The sequence below is a fragment of the Ailuropoda melanoleuca genome, chromosome 11 (genome assembly GCF_002007445.2).
Source record: "Ailuropoda melanoleuca isolate Jingjing chromosome 11, ASM200744v2, whole genome shotgun sequence".
In the NCBI taxonomy this organism is placed as follows: Eukaryota; Metazoa; Chordata; class Mammalia; order Carnivora; family Ursidae; genus Ailuropoda; species Ailuropoda melanoleuca.
In genome coordinates, this window is record NC_048228.1 from 107,199,403 (window position 1) to 107,217,551 (window position 18,149).

At 60.2% G+C, this 18,149-nt stretch overlaps 1 protein-coding gene across 10 annotated transcripts in view; it reads right to left on the reverse strand.

The window, feature by feature from the left end:
• ABLIM2 (actin binding LIM protein family member 2) overlaps nucleotides 1–18,149 on the reverse strand; it is a 142,533-nt gene that overhangs the window by 60,893 nt on the left and 63,491 nt on the right. For 9 of the 10 annotated variants that reach the window (XM_019796776.2, XM_019796783.2, XM_019796781.2 and 6 more), the window contains exons 6-8: nucleotides 16,375–16,468; nucleotides 6,039–6,126; nucleotides 2,954–3,012 (exon numbers count right to left, since the gene is read on the reverse strand). In XM_019796776.2, coding sequence (XP_019652335.1) covers nucleotides 2,954–3,012; nucleotides 6,039–6,126; nucleotides 16,375–16,468 — 241 coding nt within the window. Of the gene's footprint in view, nucleotides 1–2,953; nucleotides 3,013–6,038; nucleotides 6,127–12,784; nucleotides 13,072–16,374; nucleotides 16,469–18,149 lie in introns of those variants that run through there. The other variant, XM_019796784.2, reaches the window with a different exon arrangement.

Consider the following 18,149-nt stretch of genomic DNA (forward strand, 5'->3'; position numbering starts at 1 on the left):
CCCCTGCCACTGACTATGACCCGAGCCAGGTACATGACAAACTGGGCACAGCCTGTCCCCCGCGAGCGTGCCCAGGCCTGTGAATGTATTACCATGTGCGACCAAAGGGACCTGAGCCTGATGTGACTAAGGAGCCTGAGGTGGGATGTCACTCTGGATGACGTGGGTGGGCTCCCTGGGATCTCAGCGTCAGGGCACAGGTGGTGACAGAGGCGGGGTCAGGAGCAGACGCAGGGCCTCCAGAGCAAGCATGGCCCCGCCCACCCATCCTCAACTTCTGGCCTCCGGAAGTCAGGGAACACGTCTGTGGTTCTTCAAGCCAATGAATGCGTGGTCCTTCATTAAGCAGCCACAGGGACAAATAGTCACCAGCTTCCACCTGCCGTCTCCACACTCTGCGTCCCTGGAGCCGGGAGGTCACGTGGGTCTGCCCTCCATCCTCACGCTCACACAGCAGCCCAGCTCTGAACCTGGGGATGGCCCCATCCTGCACGTGCTCAGTGCGAGTGCCCTGGCCCCCTGGCAGTGGGGGACCCCGGGGCCCAGCCAAGGGGCAGCAACCGCGGTCCCGGAGATGGAGGGGCAGGGGGCAGAAAGATGGCTGGGCGGGCGCTCTCAGCCCGAATCCCAGTGTTCTAGAATTCAGGCCATAGTTCTGGAAATTCAGCCAAACTGGTGACCGGTGCCATCTGTGTGCCCGGGAGCAGTGTGCCCGGCCACCAAGTTCCCCGAGGTCCTTCCCCAGGCTGCGGGGTTCCTGTGCCCTTTGCTTCCTTCTGCACGGTCCGAGAGGACACTCGGGGTGACAAAGGAGCAGACACAGGAAGTGGCCCAACTCAGGGTCCGGGGGCCACGATCTGCCCTAGGGCCCCTCACCCCTGCACTCCAGCTTCTGCTGCTCCCTGTACCCCAGGGCTGGGACCTCTGGGGCTCTAGCCCTCGGAGGCCCTTCCCTGTCTGCACCCCCAGGCCCGAGGCTTGAGCAGCAGTCAGCTAGAGGTCTGTGCCCACCAGGGCTAACGTAGGGGCTCTCCAGGCCCAGCAGGCCTCCTGTCTGTGGGCATTAAAGGTGACCCTCTGAGCCTGAATTAAACCAGAGGCCTGTGTAGACACTTGCAGGATTCTGAGAAAACCAACCGGCACCCCTTGAGAAACAAGGTTACAGATGAAGGGCAGGGCTGGCCCTGGAGAGGAGAGCCCCAGGGTGCGGTCCCTGCCTCCGCCTCCGGGCCCAGCCTGGCTTCCATGGAAAGGGGCTGAGCAACGGCTAAGTTTGTCTCAGGTGAGGGGAGGCCTGGGGGACACAGAGGAGGGGCCTCTCCTCCACAGAGCCCTCCTGCCCCAGCCCAGGGCCCCCTGTGCTCCGTCCCCGTGGCCATCAGACACGACGTGCATGTGTGCCCCCCCACACGCCCCCTCTGCCTAGAGGATGTGGGGACAGGACTCCGTCACCTCTGTGTCCTGGTCCAAGAGCAGGGCCTGGCACAGCCAGACGCTTGGTGAAGCTCTGCTGAATGACGGAGGGCACCCGTGAGTGATGCATGGGAAGCGGGGGCTCCAAACCCCCTGGAAGCAATTTCTAAGGCAAATGCGGGAACGTCCCTCTGCTGGCTTCCTTCTATGCAGGCTTATCGAGAGAGTTTGCTGAGCTGGGCTGGGGCCCACCCCTCCTGCAGGGGCCGCTATGGGGAGCGTCTCCTCCACCTGCCAACATCCCTGTGAAGCTCATAGGCTGGAGTGCCTGGGGTCTCCATCCAGCCCCACGAGAATTTCCCAAAACCTGCTGGTTCTGGGGGGACTGGCCTGGGCTTGCCAATAGGGCTGTGCCCATGTCGTGGAGCTAAGGGTGAGGGGACTCTGTCTGCCCTGCCCAGAGCACCCTGCCCAGAGCCCCTTGCCCCCAGGGGCTGCCCAGACCCATCCTGCAGGCTTAGCTCCGATCCCAGTTCCTCTGGAGGCCTTCCCTAACCGTGTGTCCTGCCTCCCTCCGTCTCTCCCCTGGCGTCCTTGGTCTCCCACCACCAGCCTTTGGTGCAAGTTTGCTTGTGTAGGGGTCAATTTCTGTCTCTCCCTGGAACGTCAGTCCCAAGAGGACAAGCCCGTGCCCACCTCCCTTCTCACCTGTGCCTGGTGCCCAGCTGGGCCTCTGAGCGGTGGAGAATTTGGCCTCGCCCAGAGAGAGGTCTGGCCTGCTCCCTTGACCCTGGGGGGTGATCTGTGTCCACTGTCAGAGTATCCGTTCAGGGAGGAGGTTATTCACACCTAACAGTCCTGGGGGGGGCTGGCCACACTGGAGAGACCGACCATGTGATCTGGGGTGCTCTGGGGTCTTGCCACCTGGACAGTGAAATCAACCCTGGGGCAATCAATCAATCAATCAGTCAATGGAGCGCCAGCAAGATCTCCAGACACAAAGCTCCCCGGCTTGGCAACACTCTGGGCATGCAGTCCCACATGGGCTGGCAGGTCCCGCGTCCCGTCTCCAGGGCAGAGGACCAGCTCTGTGTCTGGACACGCCAGACCCGGTGCCACACCCCTCTTTCTTTGGCTCATTCCACGCATATCCTCTCCTGTAATAAACCCCAACCGTGACTGTCAGAGTTTTCAGGGAGTCTGTGAGTCCTTCCCACGAAGGACTGAGACTGAGAGCTATTTGGGGTCCCTCAACCTTGCAGTTGATGTCCCAAGCGTGGACGGTCTGTCACAGCTGTCACCCACTTGTGTCACAGCTGTCTCCAAACTTTTGCAGCCCTCATGCCCTGTGGACCCATGGACAGGTCAGCGGGCCAGGACAGGGAGGCCCTGAGATGCCCCCGGCCCACCTCGCACCATCCTCAGCACCCCCAGGCCTCAAGCCACCTGGCCCGTGCAACTGGCCTGCGAGCCGACAGCCGCGGGTGGCCGCGCACAGGCGCCGAAGAACGCACTGGAGCAAGTAGTAAGTTCCACCAACCTTGTTTCTGTCTTCAGTCCTGGCGGCTTGTCGGCACGCCGGGTGCCAGATGGAGGAACCTGCAGACAGATTCCCAAGAGGGAGGGCTCAGTGTTACTTCCCACGACACAGGGGCTGCGCAGGCAGTCAGAAGCGGGGGGCTGGAAGTCTGCACGTGGGCGCTCTGTGCTGGAGTGGGTGCTGGGCCCGGGGCAAGCTGATCGCCGCCTGGCCCCAGGGGCTCGCAGCCCAGTTTGGGGGGCGGAGGTGTACAGAGCACGGGAAATGCATCACGTGAGCCAACTGCCCCGTGGGGACTGCACGGGGTCCCGGGGCACCGGAGTGTCCCGAGGAGGCTTCTCAGAAGAGGGGTGTCAGGCGGTTTCTCGTTCAGAGGCAGGGGAGAGAGGACAGGCTGCCCACGGGTGTGGGGGCAGCAGCCAGGCCCAACCATGGACACGGCTGGGGCTGGGGCTGGGGCCGGAGCTGGGGCTGGAGCTGGGGTGGGAACCAGCCTCGGGAGCAACAGCTGTGGGTGAGAGCTCTCGGCCGGGAGGCAGGAGGGGGAACCTTGGGTGGGAACTGGGCTGTGAGAGCAGGGCTGGGGGGCCAGGGGCCAGGCATGAGCCTCCAGCACTGAGCCCGACCCTGTCACTGACTCCCTGAGTCCCGACCCCTATGCTGCCTCAGTTTCTTCAGCAGCCAGCGCGGCCCCACCACCCACGCCCACATCCAGCACCAGCAAGATAACAAGGGCACCGAGGGCCCCACGTGCCTGCCTTTTCCTAATTCACACTCAAGCGCTCCAGGTGTCGGATTTTTCCTACCTGCAAACGGGGCCGAGAATGTCCTCGCTCTTCGGGCCGGCGGAGAACTCAGGGAGGTTAAACCGGGGCAGTAACACGCCGGAATGGGGCCTGGCACACGGCAGCTTGCGTGTTAGCTGCTTACCGCGGTGTGTCTAGCGGGGCTGGGCTCCACGCAGGTCAGCCCTCCCTGCGCCCCACCTTTCCGGGCCCTGCTCTCCCTCTGGGGCCTCCCTGCATCTCAGCCTGGCCTCCTCGCCCCCTCAGCCACCACAGCTCTGTGCCTAGGTCCGTGCCCCATCGAGGAGCAGCTGTGTCTCTTTCGCGCCCGCACCCCCGCCAACAAGCCACACAGGGCCTGGCACGTGAGGGGCACTAAAGAGTGTGTGAGGGAAAGAGTGACGTCCTATTTCTTGCTTGCCAAGCCCTCACGGTCACACGAACTAACGCCCAGAAGGGGGACTTTATTACTGCCCCGTTCCGGCAAACTGTCTGCATCGCCTGGAGCTCCTGGGAGACCACGATTAAGGGGTGTGCGTGTATGCGTGTGCGCGTGTGTAAAACATGCATTTTTGACAACTATGATTACTGAAGTAATAGGGACGTCACTGATATTCCTTATTAAAAATTAAAGGCACCCAACAAAGTGTAAATACGAAAATTGAAACCACCGCTAAGCTCCTGGCCACTCTGCTCGGGCCGCTTTCCAGCATTCCGTGCATTTTTCAGAGAATGTGGATAAGGTTGTACAAACCTCGTTTGCTGTCCTACGAGTTTTGTTCAAAGTGTCTAGAACATTTCCGCCACACAATTAAATACCAGAAGCACAGCCGTGAGGGCCGGGTCCCATCGCCCCGCATGCAGGGAGGGGGATTTACCCGTCCCTCGCCTGCTGGTTGTGGTGTTCCATTTCTGAAGTCACGCTGGGGTTCCGTGGCACACAAGTCAGCACACCCCACTCACTGAAGGACTTCCTAGAAATGGAGTCTTGACTCCAAGGGTGCGGGCATTTTCAAGGCTCTCGACGCACACTGGTAATTTCCCAGTTTTTGCCACACCGGCCAGGGAAGAGGCCCATTTCCTTGATTCCTCACAAAGGGATGCAACCTTCCCTTTAATCCTTGTCAACCCCATGGGGGAAGTGGCATCTGATTATTATTTTCATCTGGGTCTCCCTGATTATGCCTGGGCATTCACAGCTCCTCCCCTGTATTTACTGGAAGGTGTGCCCCATGGTTGGTGGTGCTGGTGGTAGTGGGGAGGGGGTGCCCTGTCGTCCTCGAGGGCCGTGAGGCTCACTGGGACCCCTGCTTTTCAGAGCTTCAACTGTACGGGATTCGCCTGTCAACACCTTCACGGAGTCCCGACATCCAGGTGGACCAGGCGGAGGGTCTCAGGGTGTCCAGGCCGGGCAGGGGCCAGATCCGCACCCCCCCAAGCCCTGGGCAGTACTCCACAGTACGGAGTTGAAAACCTCCGACCCGGGTCCACCCCTTGTCACACCGGCTGGGAAATTTGAGGCTGGGAGAGGGGATGAGACTGGCTTCCATATTCCACAGAAAGTCACTGCAGGACCCGCTTAGAAACGGGGTGCCAGCCACAGCCCAGAGCCATGAAGAACATCTTTGTTCCCGAAGACTGGGTCTCCCTTGATGGCGAGCTCCTGTCCCTGTGCTGCGGCCCCAGCGCCATTGTGCAGGGAGTCAGAAAGGCTTGAAAGCACTATTTACAGGGGGGGTGATGCCGTGGGGGGCCCCCTTCCACCCAGACATCCCAGCAGCAGAAGGAGGGGTGCAAAGGACCCCTTTCATGGGCTCTCGAGCAGAGACTCAAGGAACAAGAAGGGACACCGGGGACGAGGCCGGCCTAGCTGATGTCAACCCACGAGGCTGGGCTCAGAAAGGCAGGCCTGTGTGATACGCAGCCCCAAGACGACTGTGCCATGAGGTCATGAAACAGCCCGTGTGTGGCTCTCCCATCCGCTAGCCCTGCTCGGCCCGCCTCCAGCTCCCTGCACACAGACGGCTCATTGAATAGAACAGTGGCTGAAGAAATGGGGGCTCTATACCCAACCCCTCATCTTGGGGGGTGCTGAGCGGCCCTGGACCCCGCTCCATGACCAGGCCGTCACCAGGTCCCACGACTCTGTGTCCCACGTGCTGCCATGGGGCTGGGTGGGGGGCTTCCCAACTAGCGAGGTGACACAGGCCACCCACCATGTCCCACCCAGCACATGGGACAGGCCCAGGGGATGTCCCTGTCTTGCCCGAGGGGACTGGGCAGCGGCATTTTGTCCTTACCTTGAAGATACATCTCCTCGCCTTCCGCAAACATCCGGCCGCAGCGGACGCATAGCGCACACAGCGGGTGGTAGTGTTTTTCTCCTGCCTGTGAAGACAGCAAAGCAGAGGTGTTGCTGCCAAAGCTAAAGGGGCCACGGAAGCAGCCACGCTTGGCCGGTGGGTACAGCACACCCACATGCGGGGTCCTCGGGGGATGCTGAGTGTGTGCCACGTCCCATATCCATCAGGGGCTCGGGACAGCACCCGAGAGAGCCTGTGTCCGCTGGGTGCTCCCAGGCTGTCCAGGGTACTGGTTGTCGAAGCGGGCCACATGCGCCGGGGCCACATGTGCTGGGGCCACGTGCGCCGGGGGTCCACATCTGGGAGCAGAGACACAGAAGCACCGCCCGACCTCCAGGCGAGCAGGGGTGTCACCCAGCTCCTCCCGCTCAGGGGTTGATGGGTCTGCTCCCTCACGGGGCAGGGGGCAGGTCCCGTCCGTCTCTGAACCGGGGGGCAGGGGGCAGCAGGGAGGGCAGAGGGAGGCCAAAGCTAACCTGATCTCCCCAGGTGAGGCACTGGAGGGATGGACCGTCTTACACATCTCCATATTGCTCAAATTTCTCAATCAGCATTTACTGTTTTTAGAATCCTTAGCATCTGTTAAATTAGGCGCAAAGACTAACACGGATGTTACGTGAACTAATGCCACTGGCTGGTGTGGTGCAGTTCTGGGCGGCACAGAAGAACCTCGCCGAACTACCGCACTCGGCACCGTCCGTGCCACTACTGTCAGCCTCGGGGTAAGGCGGCGGCGGCTGGCGTTCACTCTCCCCGGAAATGGGAAGATCTGACCACCGCTTCCCGAGCGTGTTAGTACCGCCACGTCCCGGATGAGCACGGGCGGGGGCAAAATACACACACACCTCTCACGCTCCTCCCCTCACCACCGAGCCGTCGGTGAACACCTGCCGCCAGGTGACCCCGTGGTGGGGAGGGAGGATCCTGAACACCTGAACACGCTCCCGTCCCACGTGATGTGCCCCGTGGCAGGGCCACAATGCATCCGGACGAAGGGATTCTTCCCGGGGAGCGCGAGGATGCTGCGTCTGCAGTCCTCCCGCCTGCTCCAGAGCCCCTCCTCCCATTCCCTCCGCCTGGGGCACCTGCCCCACTCCGTCTGCCCGGGGGCCTCCACGTTTTCTATTGCAGCTCAAATGCCACCTCCTCCGGAAAGCCTCCCCGGCACACGTCCCTCATCTGGGCTCCTCACTGGACAGGGAGGCTCTGGGGGGCCGGGCCTAGCTGGGGCCACTTCAGGAACCGCTAGTTGTGAGGCTCTCCCCGGTAGCAGGTCATGGGGCAGTGCCGGCCCAGGCAGAAGGAGGGCAAAGTGGTCATTTCGGTGACTTTAAACATTGCGACCTCTGACCTGACCTTGTGCATGCCTCACCCAGGCCCCCTTCCCACTGGTGGGGGACACCCCCACGACTCAAACAGCAGAAGTTCTGGGACAGCCACTTGGAGGAGAAAGCACACCCTGAGGGAATACAGACCCTGGTGTCTACACCTGAGTAGGAGGAGAGAGAAAACTGGTTTCTAAGACAACAGGCTTGAAACCCCAACCACACGGAGGGGAATTAACAGAGGGAAGATGCAGCCCCAGGCCGCTGGGAGGGGCCAGCCCTGTGTCCTCGGTTTGCCCCCATTGGGGGACCACTCCCACCCAGACCTGGCAAATGCCCTGAGCCCCCCAAGAAAGCAGCAACTCCACCACCATTTCCGCAGCTTGAGCCGAGGCCCCTTCACATGCCACCCTGTCTTCAGCCTCCAGAAGCTCTATGACCTACATTAGTATCCTCATTTTCCACATGGTGCACAGAAAGGTGGAGGGAGCTGCGAAAGGCTGGCGGAGCAGGACTGGAGCCCAGGAGTGTGGCCCTTGGTGGCCTCCCAGCCCCGGGCCTGGCAGTCCCGGCTCCAAGGTGCTGTCCCCAGCCTCCCCATGCCCCAGCCCCGGTCCCGGATCACCCACGGGGAGACCCCGAGACACCCAGGAGGGAGGAAAGAGGCAGACCCCGGAGAGCACAGATTCCATTCGCACAAAGTGCAGAGCCAGGCAGACGCATACCCTTCACTGGAGTCAGGGAGACGGCCGCCCTGGCGGCAGCGGGGGGGGGGGTCCCGGGGGCTGGGCACGTTCTCTGTCTTGATCTGAGTGCTGGTTGCACAGGCCTGTCTGGATTGTGGACACTGACCACACTGCACACGTAGGATTTGTGCACGCCTCTGCGTGTGACAAGCCGGCAAGACCCACAAAGCGGATTGATGACCTAAAGTCCAAGCTGAAACTTTTAATCTCTTAGGAGAGAGCGCGGGGCTGCATCCACTAGCCCGGGTCTGGCAGCGCGTTCTCGGCTGGGACACCAAAAGCAGGAACAGCAGCAACAAAAATACGTATGTTTTTCTCACAAAAACCGAACTATCCTGTGTCTGAGATGCGGTCGAGAAAGTGGGAAGACAGCCTGGAGAACGGGAGGAGACGTGTGAAATCCTAGACCCAATCAGGGCTTAGCATCCAGAACATAGAATTCTTACCGCTCAACGATAGAGACAAACAGTCCACCTAGGAAGTGGGCAAAGAACTCGAATAGACATTTTTCCAAAGAAGATACACAAGCGGTCAAGGAGCACATACGAGATGCCAGACGTCACCGTCACGGAGGAAGGGCAATTCCAAACCGCCATGAGACACCCCTCCACGCCCATTAGGGTGGCCGTAATCAAAGCAAGACCCAAGGGACAGTGCGTGTCGGCGAGGACGTGGGGAAAGCAGGCCCCTGTGCACCTGCTGGAGGGAATGCGGGCGTGGCCGCCAGCACCCGGGAAAGAGATGCAGTTACCACCAGACCCGGCGGTTCCACTCCTGGGTGGGAAACAAATGGAGACAAGAGCCTGGCAAAAACAGAGGTCTGCACAACTTGGACATGAGTGTCCAAGGCAGCCATTTTCACAGTGGCTCCAGGGTGCAAACGGCCCCAAATGGCCCCCAGGGGACGAGCGGGTAAACAAACTGTGGTCCAGCAGCACAGCGGACTATCCTTCAGCCTTAGAAAGGAGTGGAGTCCTGACACCTGGGGCCCTGAGAAGTCCTATAAGGACGTCAGTGTCCTGTAAGATGGGCCACCAGAGCTCTGTCTCCACCACGTGAGGACACAGGGAGAAGGTGGACATCTGCAGTGCGGGCAGCAGGCCCTCGCCAGGAACTGAAGGGGCCGGGCCGGCCCCTGGATGGTGGACTTGCGGACCCTAGCACAGGGAGGAACGCTACCTGGGGTTTCAGCACGCAGGGCCCAGAATGGCTGCAGTGGCTCCGGCAGACTAAGACCCACTATAGAGTCCAAAATCAAAGCACCTTGCTCCTTGTATTAGGCCCCATGGTCACTCACGCCCTCTCTCCCAGTGGCCACAGTGACCGGACGTTCCACGTCATCCGAAGGCTGCTGCAGCCCCTGCCTTTTCAGAGCCTCTCCTCCCCATCCCTGTGCAGTACGGGCCTGGAGCATCGGCAGCTGGGGTGTGGTCTGTGCAGCCCCCCAGCACCCCCCCCCCGGGCAGGTGGCCCAGCCCTGCACCAGGTGGGTCTCAAGGTGGCTCAGATTTCTAGAGAATATTAAAAGCTCATGAGCTTCTGCAGTGCGTGGTTTTAAAAAGATGTCTGTGCCTCTGACAAGTGGCTGTCATCTTTAGTAAGACAGAACAGGCTCATCAGGAACGCAGGGACGTGGGCTCCAGGCGCCTAGAGCAAGGACTGCGCCTTATTCAGGACCAAGTCAGCGCGGACGGACTGGAGCACGTCGCACCGCTGACATGCGGGGCGCGGCCAGCACCAGGGACGTGGGGCAGGTTCTCCAGAAACTCCCACCCCCCCATACCCGGCCACGGGCAGCACAGAGGGACACGCCCGGCACATGGGAGGCAGGCGTCCCCTCATCTGGGGTCCCTTCTGCTCCCTGGACAACAGGCTGTGTCCCACGCTGCTTTCCATGTGCTCCGCTGGACGCCAGGCTGTGGAGGGCTGGGCAAGTGCCACTGCTGCAGCCCCTGACCAGGCCGGCCAGCTCCTGGGGGCTACTCATGTGCCTCCACCGGCCCTGCTCAAAGCTTAGTTTCCCTGTTGAATCCAGATCCGAAAAGACCTCATCACCAGCATGTGCCGAGATGATGACACGTACCCTGCAGCTGACCAGAGCCTTCGGGGGGAGCTGTGCCGCTGCCGCGGGGAGCGTCTGCTGCAGCAACCCATGACCCCCCGGAGAGGAGCCCCGCTCCTCACCACGCAGGGCCCTGCAGGCGAAGCACTGTGCGATCAGCAGCCCCCTCCCCAGAGCCCCTGACCTCAGCCCTGCCGCTGTCCCCATTGCTGACCCTAAGTGTTCACTCTCGGCGTGGGGTCTCTGCCGTGTTGCCAGGCTGGCAGGTACTCTCTCTCTCTCCCCTTCTCCCACCATTGAGCTCTCTCTAGGGTGTGTCGCCTCGTCCTCCCCGGTCCCCCAGGCCCCGGAGCAGACCCCACGCGGAAATGCTGTCCTATGTTCCTAAGTGGTCCCTAGAGCACATGATGTCGCTAAGAAGCCCCCACAGCAAAGACATCTGCTCCGTGCCCTTGTCCCAGCCCCTCAAACCCAGAAGACCAGGGAACACGGCTCGCCAGTGTAGACGCTGTTACAGACCGATGGGAAGGGTCAGAACCCAGGCTCTGATTCGTTGTCAGATGCACAAGCAGGGCATGGCACCAGGCTGACAGCATGTCCGTGCACTCCTGTGTCTGTGTGTCTGTATCTGTGTGTCTGTATGTCTGTGTCTGTGTGTCTATGTGTATCCGTGTGTGTGTATGTACATGTGTATATCTGTGTCTGTGTGTGTCTGTATCTGTGTGTCCATGTGTGCCCGTGTGTGTATGTGGGCATGTGTATCTGTGTGCCCGTGTGTGTCCATGTGTGTCCGTGTGTATGTCTGTGTCTATGTCTGTGTGTCTGTATCCGTGTGTGCGTGTGTGCCCGTGTGTGTATGTGGGCATGTGTATCTGTGTGTACATGTGTGCCTGTGTGTGTCCATGTGTGTCCGCGTGTGTATGTGTGTATGTCTGTGTCTATGTCTGTGTGTGCATGTGTGCCTGTGTGTGCCCGTGTGTGTATGTGGGCATGTGTATCTGTGTGTCCGTGTGTGTGTGTGCGTGTGTGTTTATCTGTGCACGTGTACACACGATCTAAAATGGTGAATTCTAAATCCTAACAATAGTTAGTCTGGGTGATGGCGTTCATTATGGATGCTTTTTCAGTTTATTTTATGATAAACAGGTATTCCTTCCCAATACGTTTTTTTAAATAAACATATTCCTCAAATTACAAAAAGAGAGAGAGAAGTTGGGGCCTTGGCAAGTTGACCTGTTTCTGTCCTGAGGAAATGCCTTTATCTCTTCAGAACATATGGTTTATTGTCTCCCAGAGATAAAAGTCTTATCCGCTAATGAGGGTAAAATGGAGGGCCCAAAGGAAGACTGATGTCCTGTAGCCCCAGGGGATGGTTTATTTGAAATGGAGACATGTTTAGGGGCTGCCTGACCCAGGGCAGGAGCTGCCTGCATGGTCCCCCTCCCACCAGGGCTCCTGGGTGGTGGTGGGGGTGCAGGCAGGGAGCCCAGCCACCACCAGCCCGGGACAGGGGACACAGTGAGTGTTCAGAGGGTCGGTAGGTGAGGGGTGGGTTAAGGAAGAGAGAAAGCAGGCAGGGGGAGGGAGAGAGAGAGAGAGGGAGGGAGGAATTAATTAGTGGTCCCAGAGGGACCCTGGGCTTCTAGTTACCATGGAGACAGCCCGGCTGCACCAGGCAGGTGGGGCTCCGACAGCAGCACTGCAAGGGTTAAGGAGGGCAGGGCCCATCCCCACCCCCGCCACTCCCACTCCCACCAGTGCAGGGAAGCACTCCTGATAGCAGAGAATAAGGCAGGGGTGGGGTGAGTGTGAGCACTGAGCCAAGGACTCCCCCTCTCGCCCTTCTCAGTACCCCCTTGTCAACTCTGGGTCTAGTTGGTCTGGTTACACCGCTGTCCCTGGCAGACAACCGCATAGCCACCTTTCAGCTCTCTCCGTGGGGCATTTCCAGCCATGGAGACTGCCATGCAGAGGACCGCCCCAGGCCCCCCACCTCTGCCCCCATCACCTAGCCTTCCATCCCTCTCGGCAATGGGAGGGTGCAGACAGCCCCTCCTAAGTGCCCGGCAGACCCATGAGACTCTTCCACCTGCACTCCAGCATGGAGCAGGCTCCCCGAGACAGACGCCCGAGACACGCAGGATCGGGGAAGACACCGAGAAGACGATATTTAGGAGTAACTAAGGAAGGGGGAGGAAAGGCTCCACCGTCGCCACGGAATGCACATTTCACGGGCGGACAGGCAGGCGCTGCTGGCGGCCGGCATCAAGATGGCACTGTGCCCGCCGCACACAGACGCAGCACAGCCTGATGGCTCCTGCTGGCGGGGGAAGGGGGCCTGAGCTGCTCTCCCACGCGGGTACGAGGAGAGGAAAGCTAGGAGTGGGACAAGCATCTGGTGGGGGACAAAGCCTGGGGGGTGACGGGTGCCTCAGGGAGTCTCACCTGGCCAATCTGTCCCAGCTCCCTGCAAGCCCACCCACCTGCAACCCAGCATGGCCCCTGCAGCCTCCCCATCGGCCCTCCAAAGAGCCTGGCCAGGCTTCCTACCTGCACGAGGTCCTCGCCACAGAGCCCAGTCCAATCGGCCAGCCCCCACAGCCCCTCTCCAGGGCCCGCTCCCCAGACAGGTCAGCTGGAAAGGGCAGTGTAACCGTGAGGATGGGCACCCTCAGCCTTCAGCCAGAGGTCTGGATCCTGTTCCTTCTTTTTCAGGTCCTGCCATCTGCCACCTGCTGCCCCCAAGAGCCCACTGCCGGCCCAGCGGGGCGCCGGCAGGCTCCGGGCCAAGTTCAGGTGGTGGCGCGGCGACAGCGGCTCCCCTCTGCGGAGTCAGGCTCGGCTCTGCCCGCCCGCAGCTGCCGCCTCGCGAGGAGGATGCTCAGAGCTTTGCAGAGCCCGCCGACTCCGCCACGCCAGGGAACTCGCCGAGGAGGCGAAAACAAAAGCATTAATCTTCCTGGGAGTCTTTTTATCCTCCGCCACTGACAAGGAGGAAAATCCAGACCCGTTTTTCTCCCGTTCTTCGTAATTACTCGGTCCCTTCCTGATGATAAAGCGAGCGCACTGCAGGGGCTCCATTCACGGGCACCAAACCCCCACATGCTGTCTTTGGTCCGGCGTCACCTATCAGGAGCACACGGGGCAAATGGGGTCACCATCGGGGAAGGCCCGCCGATCACCTGGTGACAGTAACGAAGCCCCCATGCCCCAGTATTTACCACGGGGCCAGCCCTGAGCTGGGGGACACTTCACAGACGATGTCTCACTGAGTCCCTGACGTACTGGAATGTTCTCTTGCCCGGCACAGTGTGTGCTGAGGGCGGGCAGCAGGGTTGGGGTCAGGTCTCCCCCCCACCCCCCAGGGTGCAGGGGTGATGCCGTGGTGGCCAGGAAGCAGGCCAGGCTAGGTCCACACACCTGCAGCAGCAACAGCTCAGCCCACCGGAGCCTGAGATGCACCCCACTTTCGGCCATCAGGTATCACATGGGGCACAGTGTTAAAACAGCACACACACTGATGTTCACAGTCTGGGAGAGGCTGACGCTGGGGAAGGAACAGGCGCCAGGAGCCCGGGCAGCCCGGGTCCAAGTCTGGCTCTGCCACCTGCTAGGGGTGGCCGATGGCCCAGCACACATAGGTGGGGAGCCCAGGAGAGGGGAGAAGATCTGGAATAACCTTGCGGGAAACACGGACAAGTGGTTTGAACCGCTGGCAGTGGGGCAGGCGGGGCCCTGTCCCTAATATTTATAGCGCCACAGGGTCCCGAAGAGTGTCGTAGTCTCCGTCCACATATTCAGAGGATGTGGGTATCGATGTTACGATCACCACCCAAGACAATACGTACAAGATGCCCGCAGACTAAACGCCAACAGCTTCATCGTGGGGCCCATACGCACAGATGGAGCTGAAGACCATGAAGATCCCACCCCATGAAGACCCCACCCGCGTGTAAGCAGGCAGCGCGTGGGAAGTAACTATCGCAGGCGCTGTGGTCCACTCAACTGTCAGGAGGACCGGCATCAAGGGTGAAGGGAGTCACGGGAGCGAGTGAGGACCCACGTTCTCTGCTGCAGGCCAGCACGGAGTTCATAAAGACTACACTCCCAGTGGGGCGGGGGCACCGTGCTCTGCGGGTAAGAGTGGAAATTAGGGTGACCTTTCCGGAAAGCACCTTGTAAGTGTCAAGACTCTTAAAAGGTTTATACTTGTTGACTGAGCATGCACATTTCAATGAAGAAATCTTAAGAAAACCTAGAAATGCAAAAAAAAAAGATGTTCATCGCTGTGTTGTTTATTGAAGCACGAAACTAGAAAGCGGTGCTCTGTCCAACAATCATCAGCTTACTAAATACTGGACAGTCCTGTGACAGAATATAATGCAAGACGGACCACGCTGACACACGGAGCAGCCTCGGAAACCCCACCCACGCTGTCGGACCCCGTTCACATGCCCTGTGCGGAGAAGGGAAGTCCGTGAGGACAGGAGGGGGACCCGAGGGGCCGGGGCTGGGGCAGCATCCAGGGCACCAGGCTCTTGCTGAGGTGATGGAAACGCTCTAGAACGGACGTGCGAGGTGTATGTGTCTACACGGATACCGGCTGCCTCTGAGCGGCCCATACTAAGGGCTGAACTGTGCGGTATGTGAGCTATGTTCCAATATAGCTGTTTAACAGAGAGGCCCATCGTATGGAAAACACACAAAAAACAAAAACAGGGGAACTTGCTAAACCGGAAGCGTGAACTGGACGAACTCAGAATATAATGTTGTACCGACAGTCTGGCCTCCACTAGAATTACGTGGGGATGGAAAAAACTGGAAGGAAACCAGCCAAACAGTTCAGCTCCCTACGATCGCATTACCGGTGCCCTCCCTCCCATTTGTGTTCTGCACACTCTCGTGGTCGTCGGTGAGCGTGTGTTACACCCACCCTCAGGTCCCTCCGCAGAGCCTGAGACCTCCCACTGGGGAGAGGCGGCCCTGCTCTGGGGGGTGGCTGTGACACCCCTGCCCCTCTCCCCTTCCCACTGCCGGGGTAGAGGGCCAAGAGAGCTGAGAGGTGGGCCTGAGGCCCCCGGGCAGCTCTGTCCCCGCTGCTCGGAGGGACATCAAGTGTAACTTCGAGCAAAGCAGCCCAGCGCTCAGCGTACAATTCCGCTGAGGCACTGCGGGTGCCGATGATGTGCTGGGCACTAGCTGTGGGTGCAGGCAGGGCAGCAATCCTTGGGGATTCCAGGGGCACCCCCACGCGTCCCACTGTCCCCAGACTCCAGCCTCCAACCTGGGCAGCAGCCCCACACTCTTTGAAATGCCAAAATGACCCAGGCATTCCTGGGCTCAGAAGCCTTGGTCAGGGATGGGGGTGGGGGCCCGACAGCCGCAACCCCCAACCTATCCTCCCACCCCCAGAGGCCCCCCTGTGACCTGGTGGGAAAGGCTCCCAAGCCCTTTGCCGGGGTCAGGGCCCCCCCTCCATTCCCTGAGGTCCTGTCACCTGTGCCTTCCCCGGGGTCATGGGCAGGCTCCAGCACAGAGCCAAGGAGGGGCTGAAGAATGGGGGGAGGGACGGGCTGGGTGTGACAGCCAGCTGGGTGGGGTGTGGTCCTCCCACGGGATTTATCTTATGAACAGCTGTACCAAAGGGCACGCTGCATGTGTTTCCACAGAGACAGAGCCAGGTAACTCCCACCGCGACCAAAAGACATGCTGTCAGCACCCCCCAGAAAGCCTGCCTACCCCGTGATTGCTGTGTGACCGGGCCTGCCAGGTGACCACTCTGGGCCTCCTTTGGGCACATGGTCCTGCTGACTGGACTCACTTTCACTCCTCCAGGCCTCAGACCCCCATCTAGACATGGGAGGGCTGGACCCAGGATGTCAAACCCTCACCTCTCTAACTCAATTAGCTTGCAGAGGGCACAGGAGAGACAGTGTCCGGGGAAGGCTTCCTGGAGGAGGTGGCCCTCACCGAGCAGGCCCTGGAAGGGTGAGGAAGCTGTCCCCCAGCAGAGCTGGGAGGAAGGGGGAGGCAAAGGCTCAGGGGTACGTATTCTTGCACAAACACACACGAACATCGGACACCCCGAGAGGCATGGGAGCAGGACCTGGCTCAGAGAGGGCGCATGGCAGCGCACTCACCTCCAGCACGTGCCCCGTGATGTACTTCTCACAGCCGTCACAGCGGATGCCGAACTTGGTGTGGTAGTCGGCCTCGCAGTAGGGCAGCCCATCCCTGCAACAAGACAGGCCATCAGGACACGTAGGGGGTTCACCTGGGGGCCCAGCGGCTGAGCGGTTTCCTCATCTGGAAACCCATGATGTTCCCACCTACGACGTGGCCCTTCCTTCCAGTTCATTCCGTCCCACGTGGGGCATGCGGGTGGGAAATGGCCTATTTACTCACCAGGGGTTGCTGAGTAAATAGACTCCCCCTGAAAGGAGTCTGGGGCGCCCTACAAAATCGTGAGCCAGAAGGTGTGTGTGACAAAGGTGTCCACGCCAGGGACCAGGTCTGAGGATGACGCAATGTCACGTGGTATAAGTGGTGGGTGGCGACGGGGCCTCTCTGTCCCCAGGTGTGGCAGCAGAGGTGTCCAGCCGCGCGGGAGGGGTCAGGACGGCGGTGGGTGACGTGTCCACTCTGCACGCACATTTACAGCATGCCCGCCACACGCCGGGCACCGATCGAGGCATGGGGAAGCAGTGACGAGCGACACACGGTTTTGGGTGCCGTTCCGAGGATCTGGGTAGCCTGGGGCGAGTGGCTTCGACACTGAGCCTGCCCTGAATGCCCCAAGAGGGAGGCAGTGGGTTTTCAGGGGTGCCGCCAGGAAGACAGTGTGCGCACCCCGCCAGGCACAGCATCCGGCACATGGCAGAGCTGATTTGCAAGGGACTGTAATTATTATTACAACAGGACGTGGGGGGGCAGTGTGGGGGTGGAGGGAGGGCCCGGCGGTGGAGCCAAGCTTCCTGGGTTGGTGGCCATGCTCCGTGTGGGCAGGGGCTGGCGGGCAGTGGCGAAGTGGATGGGCTAGTGCTCCCATGCCACCACGCCCCAGCTGTGTGCCCCGGGCAAGTCTCGTAACCTCGCTGAGCCTCGGCTTCCCCAGCCATAAAATGGGAGAAATTATAGTAAGTTCTAAAGATGAGAAGGTGTGGCCAGAGCTTAGCACATGGCAGGCACTTGCTAATTGGTGGCCGAAGCCTTTGTCATTGCTAACCAGGCTGCCCCTCTGCCCAGCCGGGCCCAGGAGGAGTTGGGTGTGGAGGCCACTGGCAGGCAGGGGCGCCCGCTGCCCGCACACATCTCCCCTCCCCCGCACCGTGAAAGTTGCCCTGTTGCTCCCGTTGGGTTCTGATTCTTACGTAGCTGCAAACAGAAGGTAAGAGTTCTCGACTTTTCCGAGACCAGAGCTAACGCCGCTCTCAGGACCTTCTGTAGGAATGCCGCTGACCCCGGGGCCCCCATTATTCTCCACCATGGGTATCTGTGCCCCAAACCCAGGGGCTCAAAGATAACATCTCCATGGCAACACCAACACACCCTCCCTGTCAATTCTGGGCCATTCTGGAGGCTGCTGAGTGACAGGCGAGCCGTGTGGGTGAGCTACCACAGCAGCGAGCACCCTGGGGGCTGGGCACGCTTTATTTTATTTTAGTTTAGTTTAAAGTGCTCTCTCTCCTGGGGCTGCCTTCATGGGAGTCACCCCCCGCCTTTCCTTTACTCCTTTACTATGACAGAGGAGCAGCCAGTACCTTCCCCCGCCTGATCCAGCCTGGACAGAGGCTCGTCTTGGCCTGGGGACTTTAACTGAAAACGTTTTGTTTTGAGATGAGTATGGACTCACATGGGGTTGTAGGACACAGACAGAGAGACCCCCACTCTGTTCACCCCCATTTCCCGCGTGAGT